A 15,932-nucleotide genomic window follows, 5' to 3' on the forward strand; every position below is an offset into this window, starting at 1 on the left:
CTGGGAGGGTTTGAGTATTTGCATACGTTGGAAAAGGAGAAAAACTTGTGTTTTTCCCGTGGAGTTCTAGTTTGTGCCGCAACCCAGGTGTCAACCGCGCTTCAGAGGCTGAAAAGCGCCGGCTGCGTTCTGCTGGCTCCGTCCGCGAAGGAGCCGGGTCCCCCAAGGACGCTGCGATACGCAGCGGCTCATCGCTGCGCCCAGCGCTTCCCAGGCTGGGCCGCCGGCACCGGCACATCCCCAGCCGGCTGAGGGTTTTCCCCAACGCTGGCTACGGCGCAGGAATTTGATGATAAAAATCATACCTCTTCCTTTGAGAGCACCGATCCGAGTCCCAGTTCTCCCACTCTCTCCCCAGTTTTGCATCTGTTCTGATTTCTAGAACCTATTTGAGGTTACAGCTTTCGGGCTAGCCTGCCAGGATGCCACACGTGGGGATTTTACCAGGAAACACAACTTGCTGACTGCGGAGCTGGGCAGGTGCCACGCCAGCCAGAGGCTATGGGATGGTGCTGGGAGCGAGCGCTGCCAACTTGGCACCAGCACAAGGGAGAGAGTTTCTATTTTTGTTCTCCCTGTTCCAAATGGGAACCGATACTGCCTGGGACAGAGCCAGGCATGCCTCGGACGGGCACCACGCGAAGCACCGACGGGCTAACAGAAGCAACTTTGCGAAGCTGGCGCTCTCACTAGCGTGCCGAGTTCGGACGCTTTGGGACCGGCTGGTTCTTTCCCGGGGCGCTCACCTCACCGGCAGGCTCCGCAGCTATCACCGGCCGCCGCTTCACGCCTCCCACGCTCCGTCCTCTCCTTCGGAAAACCGTCAGCGTTTCGTTCGTACGGCACATTATTTCTGTCCAGGGTGGAAAAGGAGAAGCACGTGACAAGAGGCTGCTGCTTTGGTCTTGGTTCAAATAGAAAATAATAAATAATTGTGTATATACATATATTAAGGCAGTCAGTTTTTAAATGCTTTTTTTTATTGCTAGAAGTTGGTTTCAGTCCTATTGCAGCTCTGAAATCCTTCAGTGGAGAAACATTGCAATCATTGTAAAAATCATCATTTGGTGTGCTAAGATCAAGTTTACAGTTAATCGAGAGTGCACAATTCAACAGAATATTAACATTTAACCATCAACTTTACAAATAAAATAAGGACTACAAAGATGCTGCTACTGCAGTATCAACAGTAAAGGAATTATTTACAATGTTTACACCCTAACAAAAACCAAACCCGAACACTTCCCCAACAAAATGGTCAATTGAACCACGGACCATGATTATTTACTAAATCTTTACAGTGCAAGGTGGGCCTAGAAACCAGACCTAAGACTGAAGAGCATCGAGAGAGTTCACAGCTCTGAGCGAGATGCACGCAGTTACGCCAACAGGACCTACTGTCACGAGAGGTTTCCTTCCAGGTACACACAGAAATGGAATTTGAAATAAACTTTTCTAAAGTGCTCCAATTTCTTTCAGTACAAAAATATAAAAAACTGATTTATAAACATGGCACAAATGGTACGAACCGGAGCTCACACAAATGGTGTTTGATGAATAACGTGCTGACGGTAAAGGATAAAGAGTGGTTACGAAGGTGTTGGGTCTTGGCCTCGAAAGAGAGCGCAGGGAAAAGGCTTTTCTTTGGCCTGTTGGGCGAGGTCAGGCGAGGACAGCACACGCGTAACCCGGCGTCGAGGAGATCTTTTTCTTGTAAATGCGAGAACTGCTGGGGAAGACGACAAAACGCTCCACACCCCCTCGCACGGGGGCACAGCACACGGACTCCACTGCGCAGCACCGGGGAGCCGTAGCTCCTCTTCTGCAGAGTTGAAAGTCGAAGGGAAACAAAATACGTATTTTTTAACCCTTCCCTAGTTTAACTTCCATTGTAAATGCAAATGACAAACACCAAGTTCCACGTACGCGGGATCGTCTGACTATTACTCAGAAAGACAAAACTGTCCGCAAGTTATTTAGAATGACTCCTACCTTTGCAATGCTATTACCTCGACGAGCAAGCATCTCTAGAAATACCAATTCTTCTGCCTCACGTTGGGAAATGATTAGCGCTCTCAATTTGTGGGACACGCCACAACTACAATCCACAAACAGCACAGTTAAAAACTAGGAAAGCATTTACACGCAGGGCAGACGCGCTCGGTACTAGTGAGCGTGGAGGGATCTTCCGCCTGGAATACAAAACGAGCGCAGACCGAATGGGGAGAGGAAGCATCCTTTACACCAGAGTTAAAATTGAAAATCAGACCCACAGAAACAGCCTCTACATTGCAACATCACAACAGTAAAGACGACCAGGACGATAACTTTAAGGCTGTGACACAAAGCAAAGGCGGCGGCAGGTCAAAGCTCCTGCTGCGATTTCCTCCACGCCCCGGCTCAGAACGAAGCCCAAAAGCACCTGGGAGGCACAGAGTTTTGAACTGTCTAATCCTCAGATATCGCTTAAAGGGAAACTTTTATCTGAAGTAATCAAAAAGTCAAATGGAACGGATGTTACTCAGAATCGATAGCGGGTTACTTAGCCCAGGACACAGCAGTATTTTGCAATCCAATTTGCCTAGAAGAGTCATTTTTCTAGGAACGAGATTCGAGTAAAGAGCCCAAAACGAGTTCACTCAACTGGAGCGATAACAATTTCACAGCTTCAGTTTTGCAGAAGTGAAGAGATGGCCCATTATTCATTTAAAGAAAAATCTTCCCCTTCCTTCCCTCAGCCTTCCACAAGTCACGGTACCACAGCCCGGTACAGCACCCTCCGCGCCAGCACGGAGGCATCGCAGCGTCTGCTGCTCCCAGAGCCTCCTCCCGCCGGGTACGGTACTGAAGAGGAAGCCCCGCGAATACCAGTATGGCACTTAAACGATTTGCACCCCAGTGAAAGGAGACGTGGTCTCTGCTCAAGGTGAAAACGGTTTCCAGAAAGCTAGCTGCAGCTAGACACGTGTCTTGAGGACAGACAGTGACTTTTAGGGTGATTTCTCAGTTACAGACTGAAGACCCACATTCCAAGGAGCTTTTGGGGTGCTGAACCAACAGCCTGGCCTGTGACAGCCCATTTGCTAACAGCCAGAACTTATTCAAAGCACTGCTGACAACAAGGATTAAAACAGTTATGTTTGAGGTAAAACGTTAAAAGAAAGGGAGACCTCACTGCAGACTTTATTTTCCATGTGTCACTGTTCTATAGCCGAGTTCATTCACTGCACAGAAGAAAGCAGACAAAGAAACGCCTTCAGTCCACAGAACACCACTTTAGGACAGGCACAAAATTACACCAAATAAATGTTGCCAAAAATTGTTGTCAAATACCCAGAGACATCCCTCTTTGGTTGAGGTGGTTTATTCCACTGATGCAACTTAGCTTTAGGCTAAAACTCCTAAAAACCTGGTAATTTAAGGCAATGGGGGCATAGAGTTTTCACTAGGAGTGGCCCAAACCACAGCACGAAGGAGAGAGCGTACTGTGCGTTCTTGCTGCTTCGCTGGATGTTGACAGAGAAATCACACCGGTATCAGAGATGACTGGAGACTCCACATCAGCCGATTGAAAAAATCAGTCCTACGGAGCGGCTGGATCTCACATGCCAGCTTGATCGGAAGTTGCATTCCTAAAAGCTAGGTTAGAATGGAGGGGAACTCTTAAAATTAATGTAAAAAATGAATATAGGGTAGAACTGTGTTCTAACCATCATCAACGTCGTATCACAATGCAAAAATCACTGTCTTCCCCAGGCTGTTTTCTGCAAATCTAGCCACTGATGATCTAAGTTCTGCAGCGCTGCCGATTTACCAAGCAGTCCTTGGGTGCTACAGTGAACTGCGTCCAATTTCATACTAACAAGGTGGTGGCGGGTGGGCAGCATCACCGGTCTGGTAACAAGCCAGACGGTTTGGAGCTTCCTCTCATCGAGCTCAGTGCCACTGCTTCAGGCTTATACCAGTATCGCTTAGCAAAGAAAAAGACCCTTAAATCCAACAATTGTTACAGCAAGGAGTGCTTGCTCCCTAAGATCAATTCAGTATTTTGTAGCTTATCTTTTCCCTCTCACACTGACCAGTAAATTTGGATTTTTCAATTTCTCGTCTGGAGACAATAACCCAAATTATCACCACTTGAAAATAAACTCTGTATTTTCTGCTGAAAAGTTATGTTTCTTGCACTGTAACTACTCAAAGAATTTTAAAACTGTCAAGCAAGGTGAAGTTACAGCCTCAAAGAACGTTACCAACGTCACGTAGGGCCTAACCACTGAGACAGCAATGATCTGAAGAGAGTGACAAATTGCCATTCGATGCCATTGCCATGCGACCGGATGGAGAACTCACCTGGCACTCCATCCATCGGTGCTAAAAATCACTTTAAACCAGGGTTAAAGACATGGAAAAAACCTATTATCAATCATGTTCTGAAAGGTATTAACCCAAGTTTTTAAGCTCCGAGATACTGATTTCTTTAATTCTGTAATAATACCCTCTAAACAATCTCTCCTGTGCACAATATAGCTGACCGGTTACATTCAACACATACTGGAATGCACATCCTTAGGTGATGTGCGTAATAAAGAGCTGAGATACAGAGTGAAGTAATAGAATACAACAAAATGACTGTGCAAATTACTACAAAGGGAAATAATGCCTTTTGAGCAGAACACTTAATGTCATCACCATTCCATGATTAAGAACTGACCCATTTAACAAGAGGTATCAAAGCTGGTTTAGCTGTAAGCAGCTAAACCAACACAGGTTTAGCTAAGAGGTTTTTTTTTTTTTTTTTTTTTTTAATTTTAAAACCAAACAGTTCTTATTCCCTTCATTCCTAACAGAGTGCTGCAGAGAAGTCTCTGCAGTAACAGCAGCTTTGATATCTTCTGGTACTTGGAGTAAAGTCCCAACAAGTTAACAGACAAACAAGAGATGCAGAAAACTCAGGATTAAACAAGACAATAAATTACTGCATTCAAACGCTTCTTATACATGTCTTCAGCAGAGAACAAAATCCAAGTCTCTAAGTTCATTCTGAACCAACTCACGAGTTTTGCTCGGGAACCTGTACCGCTCTCGCTCACATGGAGAGCTACCCAACGTCTCCAAGGAGACAGGTATCTCCGTGCAAGCTGATGGCCAATGAAATGTGCGTTTAGTCCAGCTCTTCATTACCGTTGTATATTCTCGCACGTCCAGCCCTTCTCATCCACAAGCAGGTAGAGCTCCTGACCCACGAAGACTCTGTTAAGAAGCTTACCTTCGCTCTTCCACCGTACCCGGCCGCTGAGCATGTGCTCCACTGAATTCACGAAAGAAACAGAGACGCTAGTCTGGCTCCGCTGAGCGGGTATGACAACGTCTGTCACGCCTGGCTGTAAGGAGACTGGCTTGCTAGTCAACTAGTTATCAACACGTGTTAGCATAATCCATTACTGACCATGTACCTGTGAAAACGGATTTAAAAATTCGCAGCCATTTTGGGGCCTACTACTAAAACTTTTTACATAAAAATCTGGGCGGTTCAACATTAACTATAACAACTTACAAGATGGTGCCCATAAAGAGCGTACATTCTCCAAAAAGAGCAAATTACAATAAATGGCAGTATTTTAATATGCTCTGAATTTATATACCCATGCCATGTGTCAATACATTTCCGTGTTTGGAGAATTTAAAAGCAAATTGTTACTACTGTGTCCTCATTCTGAGCTGCTGGCAGAGAAGCCAACAAAGTAGAACGGTAATCCTGGTCTGGTGCTTGCTAGCAGTAACGGGGCAGGGACGAAAAAAGACATCCACGTCAGGTCTCTGTCACGTTGCACACTGGGGCCTGAGTTCTTGAAACAGAATGTCAGAAGATGAATCTTCAAATGGAAACAATTAGAAGAAAATTACATCTTCTTTGCTGGTATCATCTTGCACATTTAACAGATTCGGCTGAGAGGTCACCGGGGTCTGAACGTGAACGTTATTGGGCTTGAATAGGTTCGCTGAGGCAGATGAAAGTGCTTCTGGCTGAGCATCTGTAGGGCCATACAATTCTATAGAAAAAAAATGGAAGAAGACATATTCATGACACTGCACAGAGAGTCTGATGCATTTCCATGGAGATGCAAGTTGGTCAGGACATACCTGGCTGGAATGCAGTGGTCTGGCTGCTTGGGAGGACTGGACTTGCGGATCGTCTGCCTCTCAGGACACCCTCCTCTCGTCCAACAAGCCTGGGGGGAAGTAGCTGCTTCTGATCAACAGATGCTAAAGAAAATATTTTACAAATTAGTATTTGAGGCTAGCAGTACTTCACAAATTTCACTATTTCATGCCGGGGCCCGCTGTCCTGACACCTCTGCATATCCCAGGACGCTGCTATACCACAAAGAGCTGGCGCTTCTGTTGCAAGTTACTTAAAGTTTCTCTTCAGCTGTTTAGTCCGTGAATACTTTCTCTCTCCTCTTCCTTGAGGACTTCTAATTCAGTTACTAGCAGACCCCGAGAACCACAGATTTAAAACCTAGTATTATAAAGCACAGTAGTGAAAAAAATCTTTGTCCTTAGCATTCAAATAGCAGGGGCTATTTGTGCTACTTCACACATGCAGAACTGTGATGAACTTTTGTCTCTGCTCTCCATCTGTCTCACAGCTGCTCAGCAGCAGAGTACGTTGATTCTGGTCTTATGGCCTGCCAGTTTCTTAATTTCAACAATAAAAGCAATTCATGAAACGGTTACTCTGCATCCAAAGAACTCCTCTCGGTGCACATTCCTTACACGTCACAAAACCCAAATTCAATGCACAGTATTTTGCCTCTGGTACAGAAAGTCTTGTTCCATTTCATCTAAGATCTACATATGGGGATAACAAGCATGCATCCCACTAATGCTTATGGGAGAACAGAGACCAATATATTTGTGTTTCATACCTTACACATAAATTCTAGAAAAACACCATTAAGTACATTTCCACTGTGGAGATCATTATGTAAGAGCTATTAAAAAATAAAGTTGGGGAGATGTGGTATTAGAGCTTTATTTTCCCATTTACCAGCATTTGGTATTCAGGGTAAGAGGATATTAGGCTTCATTTATGTGCAAAAACATAAGCAAGTTTGTAATTGGACTAAACTTTAGGCGCAACAGAGACAGACGTTTCTACAACGTGCAGAAGACTTTCCTCCTCCCCTCCCTAGACAGCTTTGGCCCTGAGTCCGCTATAGTAGTGTAGGCCCAAGTGAGGGGTAAGCTTGCCAAGTCTGAATCCTATACAAAGCTAAAAAAATAATTTTGTAACTTAAAATTATAGGCCATCCTCCTAAGCTGGCAGTGAGGCTATTTTAAGCGGTAGAGAAAAAGTGGTTTTTACTGCGTCTCTCATTGGCAAAGATCACTGCTTTAGTACCCAGCAGTTAGCAGCAGAAATTACACCGTGACAGGGTGACTGTATTTTTACTTGCTTCTATTTCTGACAAAACTAGCCCCTTTCAACTCTACAACATCTCAATTCTGGCCTGGAAATCTGTATTTAACGACTGACTGGTGCTAAGAAAGGCATGGCATTCAATGTCATTACAACTCTGGGCAGATAGTGAAAAAAGGTTAAGCCAGCCTCAAAACATTTCACTCATGCAGAACCAGCAAAATATTTGCTATTTCCCTTTAACACCACAGTTAGGCAGGAAGATTTTACATCCACGTTTACAAACTCTTACCATCATTCTCTCCTGTTGGATTACTCCATTTTCAACCTTATCCCTTTGGGCTGTACTTCCAATTTAAATAGTATACACGTATAACTCCTAACTTAAGGATTTTAAGAGCCTGCTAACTGCAGTAAGCACACTAGCAAGTTGTAGCATATTAATCTTTGGGTTCCACACGGGTAGCCAGAGGTTTAAACTACAGCGTTCTGTCTCCCTGCGATGCTGGCAGAGATCAGAACCACGTTTAAATACTTACCTGAACTGTCTGTCCTATGAGATGCTTTGTTCTTCCCACCTTTCTCTTTGCTTCCTTTTGTAAAAGTGGCCAGCTTAGTAGGGATCTGCTGCTGGACTGCAGCTGGTTTCTGAATCTGATTAGTTGCGCTCAGGAGATGAATTGGCACTTCATTCTTCAGCGCAAGCACCGGGCGATTCTCCAGGGTGGTACTGTCCCTACGAGCCAAGTCTGGCCGTTCCAGGTAATCCATCCCAGAGACGCTCGCTCTCACAGAGGTTTTCAAGACGGGTGGAGATGGTTCCACCCCTTCTCCATTGAAGCTAACAGAATGACTTAGCATCTGGTTCTACGTGAGGAAAAAGGCATTCTAAGTCAAATGGGTATTTTCACCCTCTCGGATACAACGAGACCACCCTCAGCCCTGAGAACATAAAGCACTTCCTAGTGAAAAACAGAACAGGTTAGACGAAGCCGAAAGCACGCTGGCAAACAGAAGGAAGGGCAAGATTGCAAGTCCTTGAACACCGAAAAGAACCTCAGCAGCTCCAGGCTGCTTAATATCGCACCTAGCAAAGGAATGCAAGAGCAGACCATGCTAGGTGAGGATAGGATGGAGAGAAAGCAGGACTTTCAGTCAGTAACAAATGAGCCAATTTAACCAGACCCCAAAATTCACATTTTGAAACATAAGAAGTGTTTTTAGAAATCAACTGTACAAAATGCTACCAATGTAGCACCCCTTCTGCAATCACCTGCCTGCAATAGGGCAGTTCCTGTATTAAAAAAAATAAAAATCCTCAGCCACGTTCAAAAATAGCTTATTCTCCATTTCTATCTTTTTAAAAAATATTCTCATTACCAAATGTCTAGGTGTAATTTCACAGACACTGGGGAACTGCCAAGCTCTGATCTCTCTGACAGGAGCCATCACCAGCTATTTCAGATGACGGCTCAAGGAGCCTAAAAGCGAACATGGGTTAGTGCTGCAAAAAGGGCAGCCTTCAATCACAGGCAAGCAGGTTAACAGAAATAAAACTCCAAGAAAATGAGTTCCTCACCTGTCCCATTTCTGGGGAGAACGTGCCTGACACTGTGTTCTGCTTCTTCAGCTTCCGTAGCTGATCTAGACGCTCCTTCTCTTTCTCGACTGCTCTCTGAGCCTCCCGCAGCCTCTCTAGGTCATGCTGATAGGCCTCTCGCTGCCTCTCGAGTTCTTCCCTCTCCTGATTCAACTTCCCTCTCAGCTGCCGAGTCTCCTCCTCACGCTCCTGCAGCCGGGCTTCTGTGCTTTCAAATTCCCTCTGCTGCCGACTCCTTTCCCGTTCCAGGCGCTGCTGCTCCAGCTTCAGCTGGCTCTGAAGTTTCTGTACATTCATCAGTTCTTCTCTCTGTTTTTCAAAGTTCCGCTGTTTCTCCTGCTCTAGCAGCAGATCGCCTCGCGTAGACTGCGGCCGGTATTGCCTCTCCCGGTCTACCATGCTGGCTCGTTGCATCTCAATGTAGCTGTCCTGCTGAGAGATAACTGCCTGGAGGGGAAATAAGAAGTTCAGCATAAGGCACACGGGTTCAAAAAACACGCACAGCTAAACAAAAGACGACAGCATCTACCAGATTAGATCACAGAGACTTTTGCCTTCAAGAGCAGATCTAACTTCCAGCTTGTACAGCCCATCATGACTGACACGATGCTAAAGATGGCTAAGCAAATAAGTTATGCTTACATATGTCAAAATTAACACTTCTTGCACCTAGAATTATTACTCTGAATCCAATCAGCCAAAATATTGCTGATTACAAGGTTACAGTAAAAACAACTAATACATACATACGTGTATATCAACAACAATTTTAAGAGGAAATGAGCACGGAGAGCAGGCAGAGCTCAAAGCAGCAAAAGAATTGCATTTAAATGAGCAGGAAAAAGGAAACAATTACTTAAGACAACAGATCTAACACTTCCTTCAAAATACCAGACACCGTGTTTGTTTCCTTGAGTCTCAGGTCTTAAATTCTGCACTTCGCTCTAGCTTTAGGGGATATTTTCAAGGTAACTCCTCTCCACGCCTGCATAAATTTTATTACATTTAACGCCTAACAAACCTCTTGGATAGTAAATAGTGGTTTACCTGAAGACTGAAGAGCAACTGTAACAGCGTTTGTATCCTTTGGACAAGCTGAAGAGAAGGGGAGGGAAAAAAAGACATTAGACACTTGAACACAGCTCTTTTGATGCCTTAAACTTTTTTTTTTTTTTTTTTTAAAACAGTGAACACAATCAACAGCATCTGCACAAAACCACACACAATGGAATCCCAGCTACAAGAGTACTCTAACACAGTAATGGCCAGTAGAGCAATACGCAGGCACAATGCATTTCAGTGCATTAGTCCTTGCACAGATGTAAATCAGTGCCCAGCAAATCTCACTGGGATTCCAGGGAGCAATCTTCATCATCAGCCTTCTTCACGTCAGCTATTTAACGATCACTTCCTCCCATGCTCCAGCACTGAATCACTACACAGCTATAGCACTCACGGGAGATTCAGAGACAAGTTCTGTCAGTGAGCTGAGAACATGCAATCCCTCCAAAGATGCAGGAAAAGTAGTTAGCCAGCTCTTTGAAACACGTGTCTATGCACCCAGAACCCATCTTTGTTTTCTAACAGGACTTTCATGTCTGCATTCGTAATGCGTTAGAGTCATAAGGTACAGGCTGTTAATGTGCTTGTGGTTCCACAGACACTAAAATACTGAGTTTTTTGGTGGGTTTTTTTTGTTTGTTTGGTTTGGTTTTGCATGCTATGATTATAATAGGGCTATTTGCCACTAGATTTCTTACCAGCAGGAGCAACATACCTGAGACTCTATGGTGGGCTGACAACCGCTGCTGTCATCCAGCCTTGTTACATTGCTCTGTAAAAAAGACAAAACCAACGTTTTTGCTAGAGACACTTGTTGGGCTTTGGTAGCGCTGCCAGACCAAGTTGGAAGGGTTCATCTCTTTAGGGAACAGCGTTTACTGCCGGGGCAGAGATTGCTCCCATACAATGAAGGACACATATCAAAAATACTTAAATCAGAGGCCACGCTGAAACAGATGTGTGGGGATTAAAGCTAGTGTTAATGGTACGGCATCAAATGAAGAAATATAAAACCAAATTATCATGCCTCTCGAGCGCTAAGCTATCAACTCGCCCCACAAAACATCCTTAATAGAGTCTAGTAATTTGACAGACCGAACTCTGTTACAGTCTAGCCCTACCAGCTATTACGACTTTGAACTGCGAGATTTATTTTGCACTGCTGTTATGAAGAGGAACATGAGGAAATGCATTTAAATCATGCATAAGCCCAACATACAGTTTGAGATCCTTCTTCTGCATCAGAAGGGCCGTCCTGGAGTTGCACATCTGAACTTCCTGCAGGGCCTCTCCAGTTCCACTGTCGCTGGTCACCACTGCTGTTCCTCCTAAAACTACCACCTGAAAGAAGAGTGGAGTGTGAGTAGCTCACACCAGCACAGGGCCTGTGAAAACTCACTGCACAACAGAGCAAGCAGAAAAAAAATGGTGACTTTGAAGTCCGAACCAATATGCAACCGCATGGCTTATCCACGCCGATTCGAAGTGGAAGAGCAGACAACAGTGACGAGTAGGACTGCTCAGAAAAGTATAAAAACTTGAGGAGACTGGGTTAAGATAAATAGGGAGAGTAAGTTCAAATTACGTTATACTATTTTAAGTGAAGCCACCACAATGTACGCATGAAAATGATCGTCTGTGGCTACCAGAGTTGTAAGCTCATAACATGGAATACTCCTTAGTAGAAAAATTCTGTTCCAAGCAGCACCACTGTAAGCGTGGAAAGAGGTAGGGGGAGATGGAAACCATACGGTATGAAGTACCTGTAGCATGACAGATATATATATATAGCCTTTCAGAGACAGCAGAAAGAATTCTAGACATTAACAACCAGTGGAATAAACACCATTTTATTTTTCAATAAATGCATGAAGCAAAAATGGAGATAAATACTATCTAGTATTTCCACTTACTTCATTAATTAACTGATACAGCATCTGTGCCAAAAGGACAATTTATATTATTTAAGGATTCAACAACCCTTCAGTGACCGTGCAGATACAAAAGTGGAAAGAAGTTTTCATAATTCAACAATAAAACCTAGAAAATTTGAATCCAGCTGCCTAGGTTTTCAGGTCAAGCTTATTTTTTCAACAAAATTAAAATTCTGTGTGGAATTATAATAATGAGAAAGTATGGGTTAAGGTAATGCCCTTAGCGTAACACCAACAGAGAGCTCTACTCTGCTCTCTAGTGTTGGTATCAGAAGCAAAAGACACAACATGATAATACCACACGCTAGAAATTTGCTCTTATCCTCCTCTTAGAGCCTGGTGAAGCTTCCTTATATCAGAGCCTGACTTAATTCATTGTTCTTATGTCATTCTCTGTACAGAGAAACACAGTAAAGAGCTCAGAAGCTCAGGAGAATGCTCAATGGTCCCTTTCTTACCTTTATTTGAAATTGAGGGACTACTGTCATATCCTCCAAAGGTCTCTGCCCTCCTGGGGAGTCCCGACCCAGAGCCATCTTCAGGCTGACAGGATCCATTGCCCAAGTGAGTGAAGATAAGGTTCTGGAGATTCTCAGCTAGGAAAGAGAACATGTCATGTAAACAGCCATGTCTATGCAGCGAGACAAGTGTGTCATGCTAACAAGTTAAAAAAAAATGTCAACCATCGAATACATTAAAAGAGCAGGCAGTTTGAAAGATTTCCAGCAGGACAGATGAATTTTCCTTCATGACTAGCTCTTTATGACAGGCTTTGTATTGCACATATAAAGATGACCTCTTCCTTGACTGCAAGTTAGATTATCAAGCCTTAAGTGGTTTTGTTTGTTTGGTGGTTTTTTTCCAAAATAAAAAAGTTATTTTTGTCCTTATTTTCTTTCTAAATATACTATCTTCAGATAGGCTATTTTAATCTATAACCCTCATATAATATTATATTTCAGGACTGGTGTATTATTAGAACACTCAGTTACCCATCTGAATAGACTCATCCTAAGACTCCACCCGTTGATCCTTAAAAATAAAAAAATCCAAGCTGTGAGAAGGTCCTGTGCCCTCCTCCTGCCTAAAAACACAGGTGCCCTTTACCTGTCTTGCAGATTGGTTGTGAGAATAGGGAAGTCTGAACAGTGTTACATAAAAGTATTACGTTATTACAGGATGATTTTCAGGATCTGTATTTAGATCCTACGTGCTTATCCCCACCCTTGCATCTCAGAGAACGCATATACAGTCCCACATCGCATTTACCTTCTGTCACTGCAGACTTCAAAATAGCCTCTCCTTGCAGATTTTCTGAGATATCCCCCCGAAGAAGCAGCCTAGATCGGGATCCTTGGGAATGGTCTTCGAACCCATTCATTTCAGACATTTCTAGATAAATCTGTTGCTTCTCAGTTAGACTTTGCATAATCAGGTCATCTTTCATGTTCAAACGCTCTAAAGGAAGAAACAAACTCAGTTCTGCCTTCCTCATCACTGTCAGAGTACAATGTTCAATTTGGAAGATTATTCTTCATTTTATGGTCATAGCATCAAACGCAGAGATATAATTAAGTTAAGGGGAAAACTCATGGAGCATACAAAGCTTCTTACACTTACTTAACTATTTCTAAATAATCTTGCAATACCTTGAAAGACTTATGAAGGAGAAACTTGATCACATCATGTGATGATAGAATAAGACAGTCAAAAATCACAAACGATGCTGAGAAGCAGTTTGTGGAATACATAACTAAGTCATTACCTTGAAAATCTTTTAACTTAGCGGCTCTTGCCTCAGCCAGCCTCCTCTCTGCTTCAGGTTCATTAAATATTCCTCCTTCTTCATCAGGACAGCTGTACAAAGGGGGAGACAGATATCTGTTTGATTTGCACATTAGATAACTTAAAACCATCTCGGGATTCAACCTGAAGCTTTTGCCTAGGATGTGGTTTATCTTGTGCGTCAATCTTCCTCCCTTATCCCAAGCCCGGTTGCATTTGACATCAGTGAACCAAATTTTTTGTTTATTTTTTAAAAAAGCAGAATAAAATCTGTGGCTGGTTTTTACTGCATCGTTCTGAATGGGTTCTACCCAACGAACACAGAATTGCATGCTTCAGTCTTACAGAGAAAGTTTAGGGATAGTCAAATGTATTTTTACGATAAATTTACACCCGAGTCCTGCGAAGAAAAGACTGATGAGCAAGAAATCAAGCCCTCCGGCTTTCTCTCATAATTTACCTTTCTACGGCTCTGCGGATGTGTGCCATCCAGGAATTCCTCTCCTCTTTCGAGCCTGTGTGAATTTCATACATTTCTGGTCCTTCTAAGGAAGCGCTAATTAAGAACATTGCCTTTTCCTCATTAGCTACCTCTCTTACAATCAACTTTTGCAATGAGATAACTGGTGGTTTAGAGTCCTGTAAAATAAAATATAATTTATTGCACTACGTTATAAATGTTCATTAAGGTTTGTGCTTCCTAGCTCCCCGTCTTGCTGCTTATGCAGGGTCACCATGAGCCGTAACATCGCAACACTATAACTTCATTGCTATGGCCTCTTCACGTGACACTTCTGACATCGTCATTTTTTACTCATCAACCATAGATCAAAACATGGAATGAGGAATGTACATTTCAAAAACAAGAAGTCTTGGTACCTGACTGCACAGTAAAGCATGTATCAATTTAAACACCTGAGGATTCCCACTGGGTCCCAGAAGTCAAGAACAGGTTCAAAGATTTTGCTCAAAAAGAGGCAAAAACAAAATTTGAAAAAGAAAAAAACCTTAATGACACATGTGAAGTGAAAGAAGAGAACAAAAGGAAGTGTCAGGAGTTCTAAACTGGCAAGTTAGCTACAAAAGAAATAAAAACATTGCACAGAGGTGTTACAGCGTGCCATCAGGCCCTGTGAATAATGCAACAAGGTGACAGATAGTGTATTGTATAACTAAGGATTAACTGGATTAGCTGTCAGTCTTTGCAATGAAAACAAATTTACAGGAGGGATATTAGTTACTAAAAACCTATCTATGCTTCACACAGCACAGGTCCAATATATGTAGCCTAGACAGATCCTCCCCAGAAGAAAACAGCTCTTTGTAAGTGCTGAACCTTCACAGCATAACCTAGAGTGGCGACGGGAAAACGGAACTGTGACACGGACATCAGGAACACTACGTTTTGCCAACTTCTCTGAGCAGCTGCACTGCAATTCAAGCCGTGAGCAGAGGTCACTGGAAAAACAGAATCACTGAGCAGATCTGTTTGCTCCTCTCACTTGCTTGATTTATCTATGGCAAAGTGGTATCTAAATTTCAAATGAACTGTATACATACAAAGATGCAAAAAGTTCATCAGTCTGTAACTGTAGAATTTGTTACTGGAAGGGAAAAAAACCCACCACGTAGCAGAGATCAGCTTCTGGGGACAGTCATGTGCTCACAGAAAAGAAAAGTTACTAGGGGACATATAAAGCGGGGCCTGACTTGCAGTGGCACAGCTATACTGGCTAAGAACACGTACGCACGCTCTTATTTCTTGGGAACAATGTTTTAGCCTTGATGGAAGCCACTCACATCTCAAAGCAACGGCAGTCATACAGAAAACTGCCACAACAGGCGAGACACTGTACATTAACAGTATGTTCTTCCCCTCTATGAACTTGCTCTTCTGCTCATAGCTCAGATGCGTTTTGGAAACCAGGGGAGAATTACTCTATCAGAGTCCATGTCATAAAATGAACTACTGTTCAAAGATTCACCAAATGCTGTTCAAGAGGGAACAACTTCCAGCCATCCTGATTTGTGAAAGCATCCCCGTTCTGTGCATTATAAGGTGGTTAAAAGCAGCTGCTTTTACAGCCCTGAGGTCACCAAAATAGCTTTTGCCATTAGAATTCAGCTC

The 15,932-nt window shown here is 43.3% G+C and overlaps 1 protein-coding gene across 2 annotated transcripts in view; it reads right to left on the reverse strand.

Annotated features, from left to right (window-relative positions):
* Positions 1–1,015: 1,015 nt before the first annotated feature.
* ARHGEF18 (Rho/Rac guanine nucleotide exchange factor 18) overlaps positions 1,016–15,932 on the reverse strand; it is a 45,309-nt gene continuing 30,392 nt past the window's right edge. For both annotated transcript variants that reach the window (XM_082330949.1, XM_082330948.1), the window contains exons 20-30: positions 14,265–14,443; positions 13,785–13,876; positions 13,289–13,477; positions 12,478–12,615; positions 11,305–11,426; positions 10,801–10,857; positions 10,071–10,118; positions 9,003–9,470; positions 7,963–8,290; positions 6,142–6,264; positions 1,016–6,050 (exon numbers count right to left, since the gene is read on the reverse strand). In XM_082330949.1, coding sequence (XP_082187075.1) covers positions 5,890–6,050; positions 6,142–6,264; positions 7,963–8,290; positions 9,003–9,470; positions 10,071–10,118; positions 10,801–10,857; positions 11,305–11,426; positions 12,478–12,615; positions 13,289–13,477; positions 13,785–13,876; positions 14,265–14,443 — 1,905 coding nt within the window. In that variant the 3' untranslated portion in view covers positions 1,016–5,889. The remainder of the gene's footprint in view (positions 6,051–6,141; positions 6,265–7,962; positions 8,291–9,002; positions 9,471–10,070; positions 10,119–10,800; positions 10,858–11,304; positions 11,427–12,477; positions 12,616–13,288; positions 13,478–13,784; positions 13,877–14,264; positions 14,444–15,932) is intronic.

Source organism: Platalea leucorodia (genome assembly GCF_965183815.1).
Source record: "Platalea leucorodia genome assembly, chromosome: 21".
In the NCBI taxonomy this organism is placed as follows: domain Eukaryota; kingdom Metazoa; phylum Chordata; class Aves; order Pelecaniformes; family Threskiornithidae; genus Platalea; species Platalea leucorodia.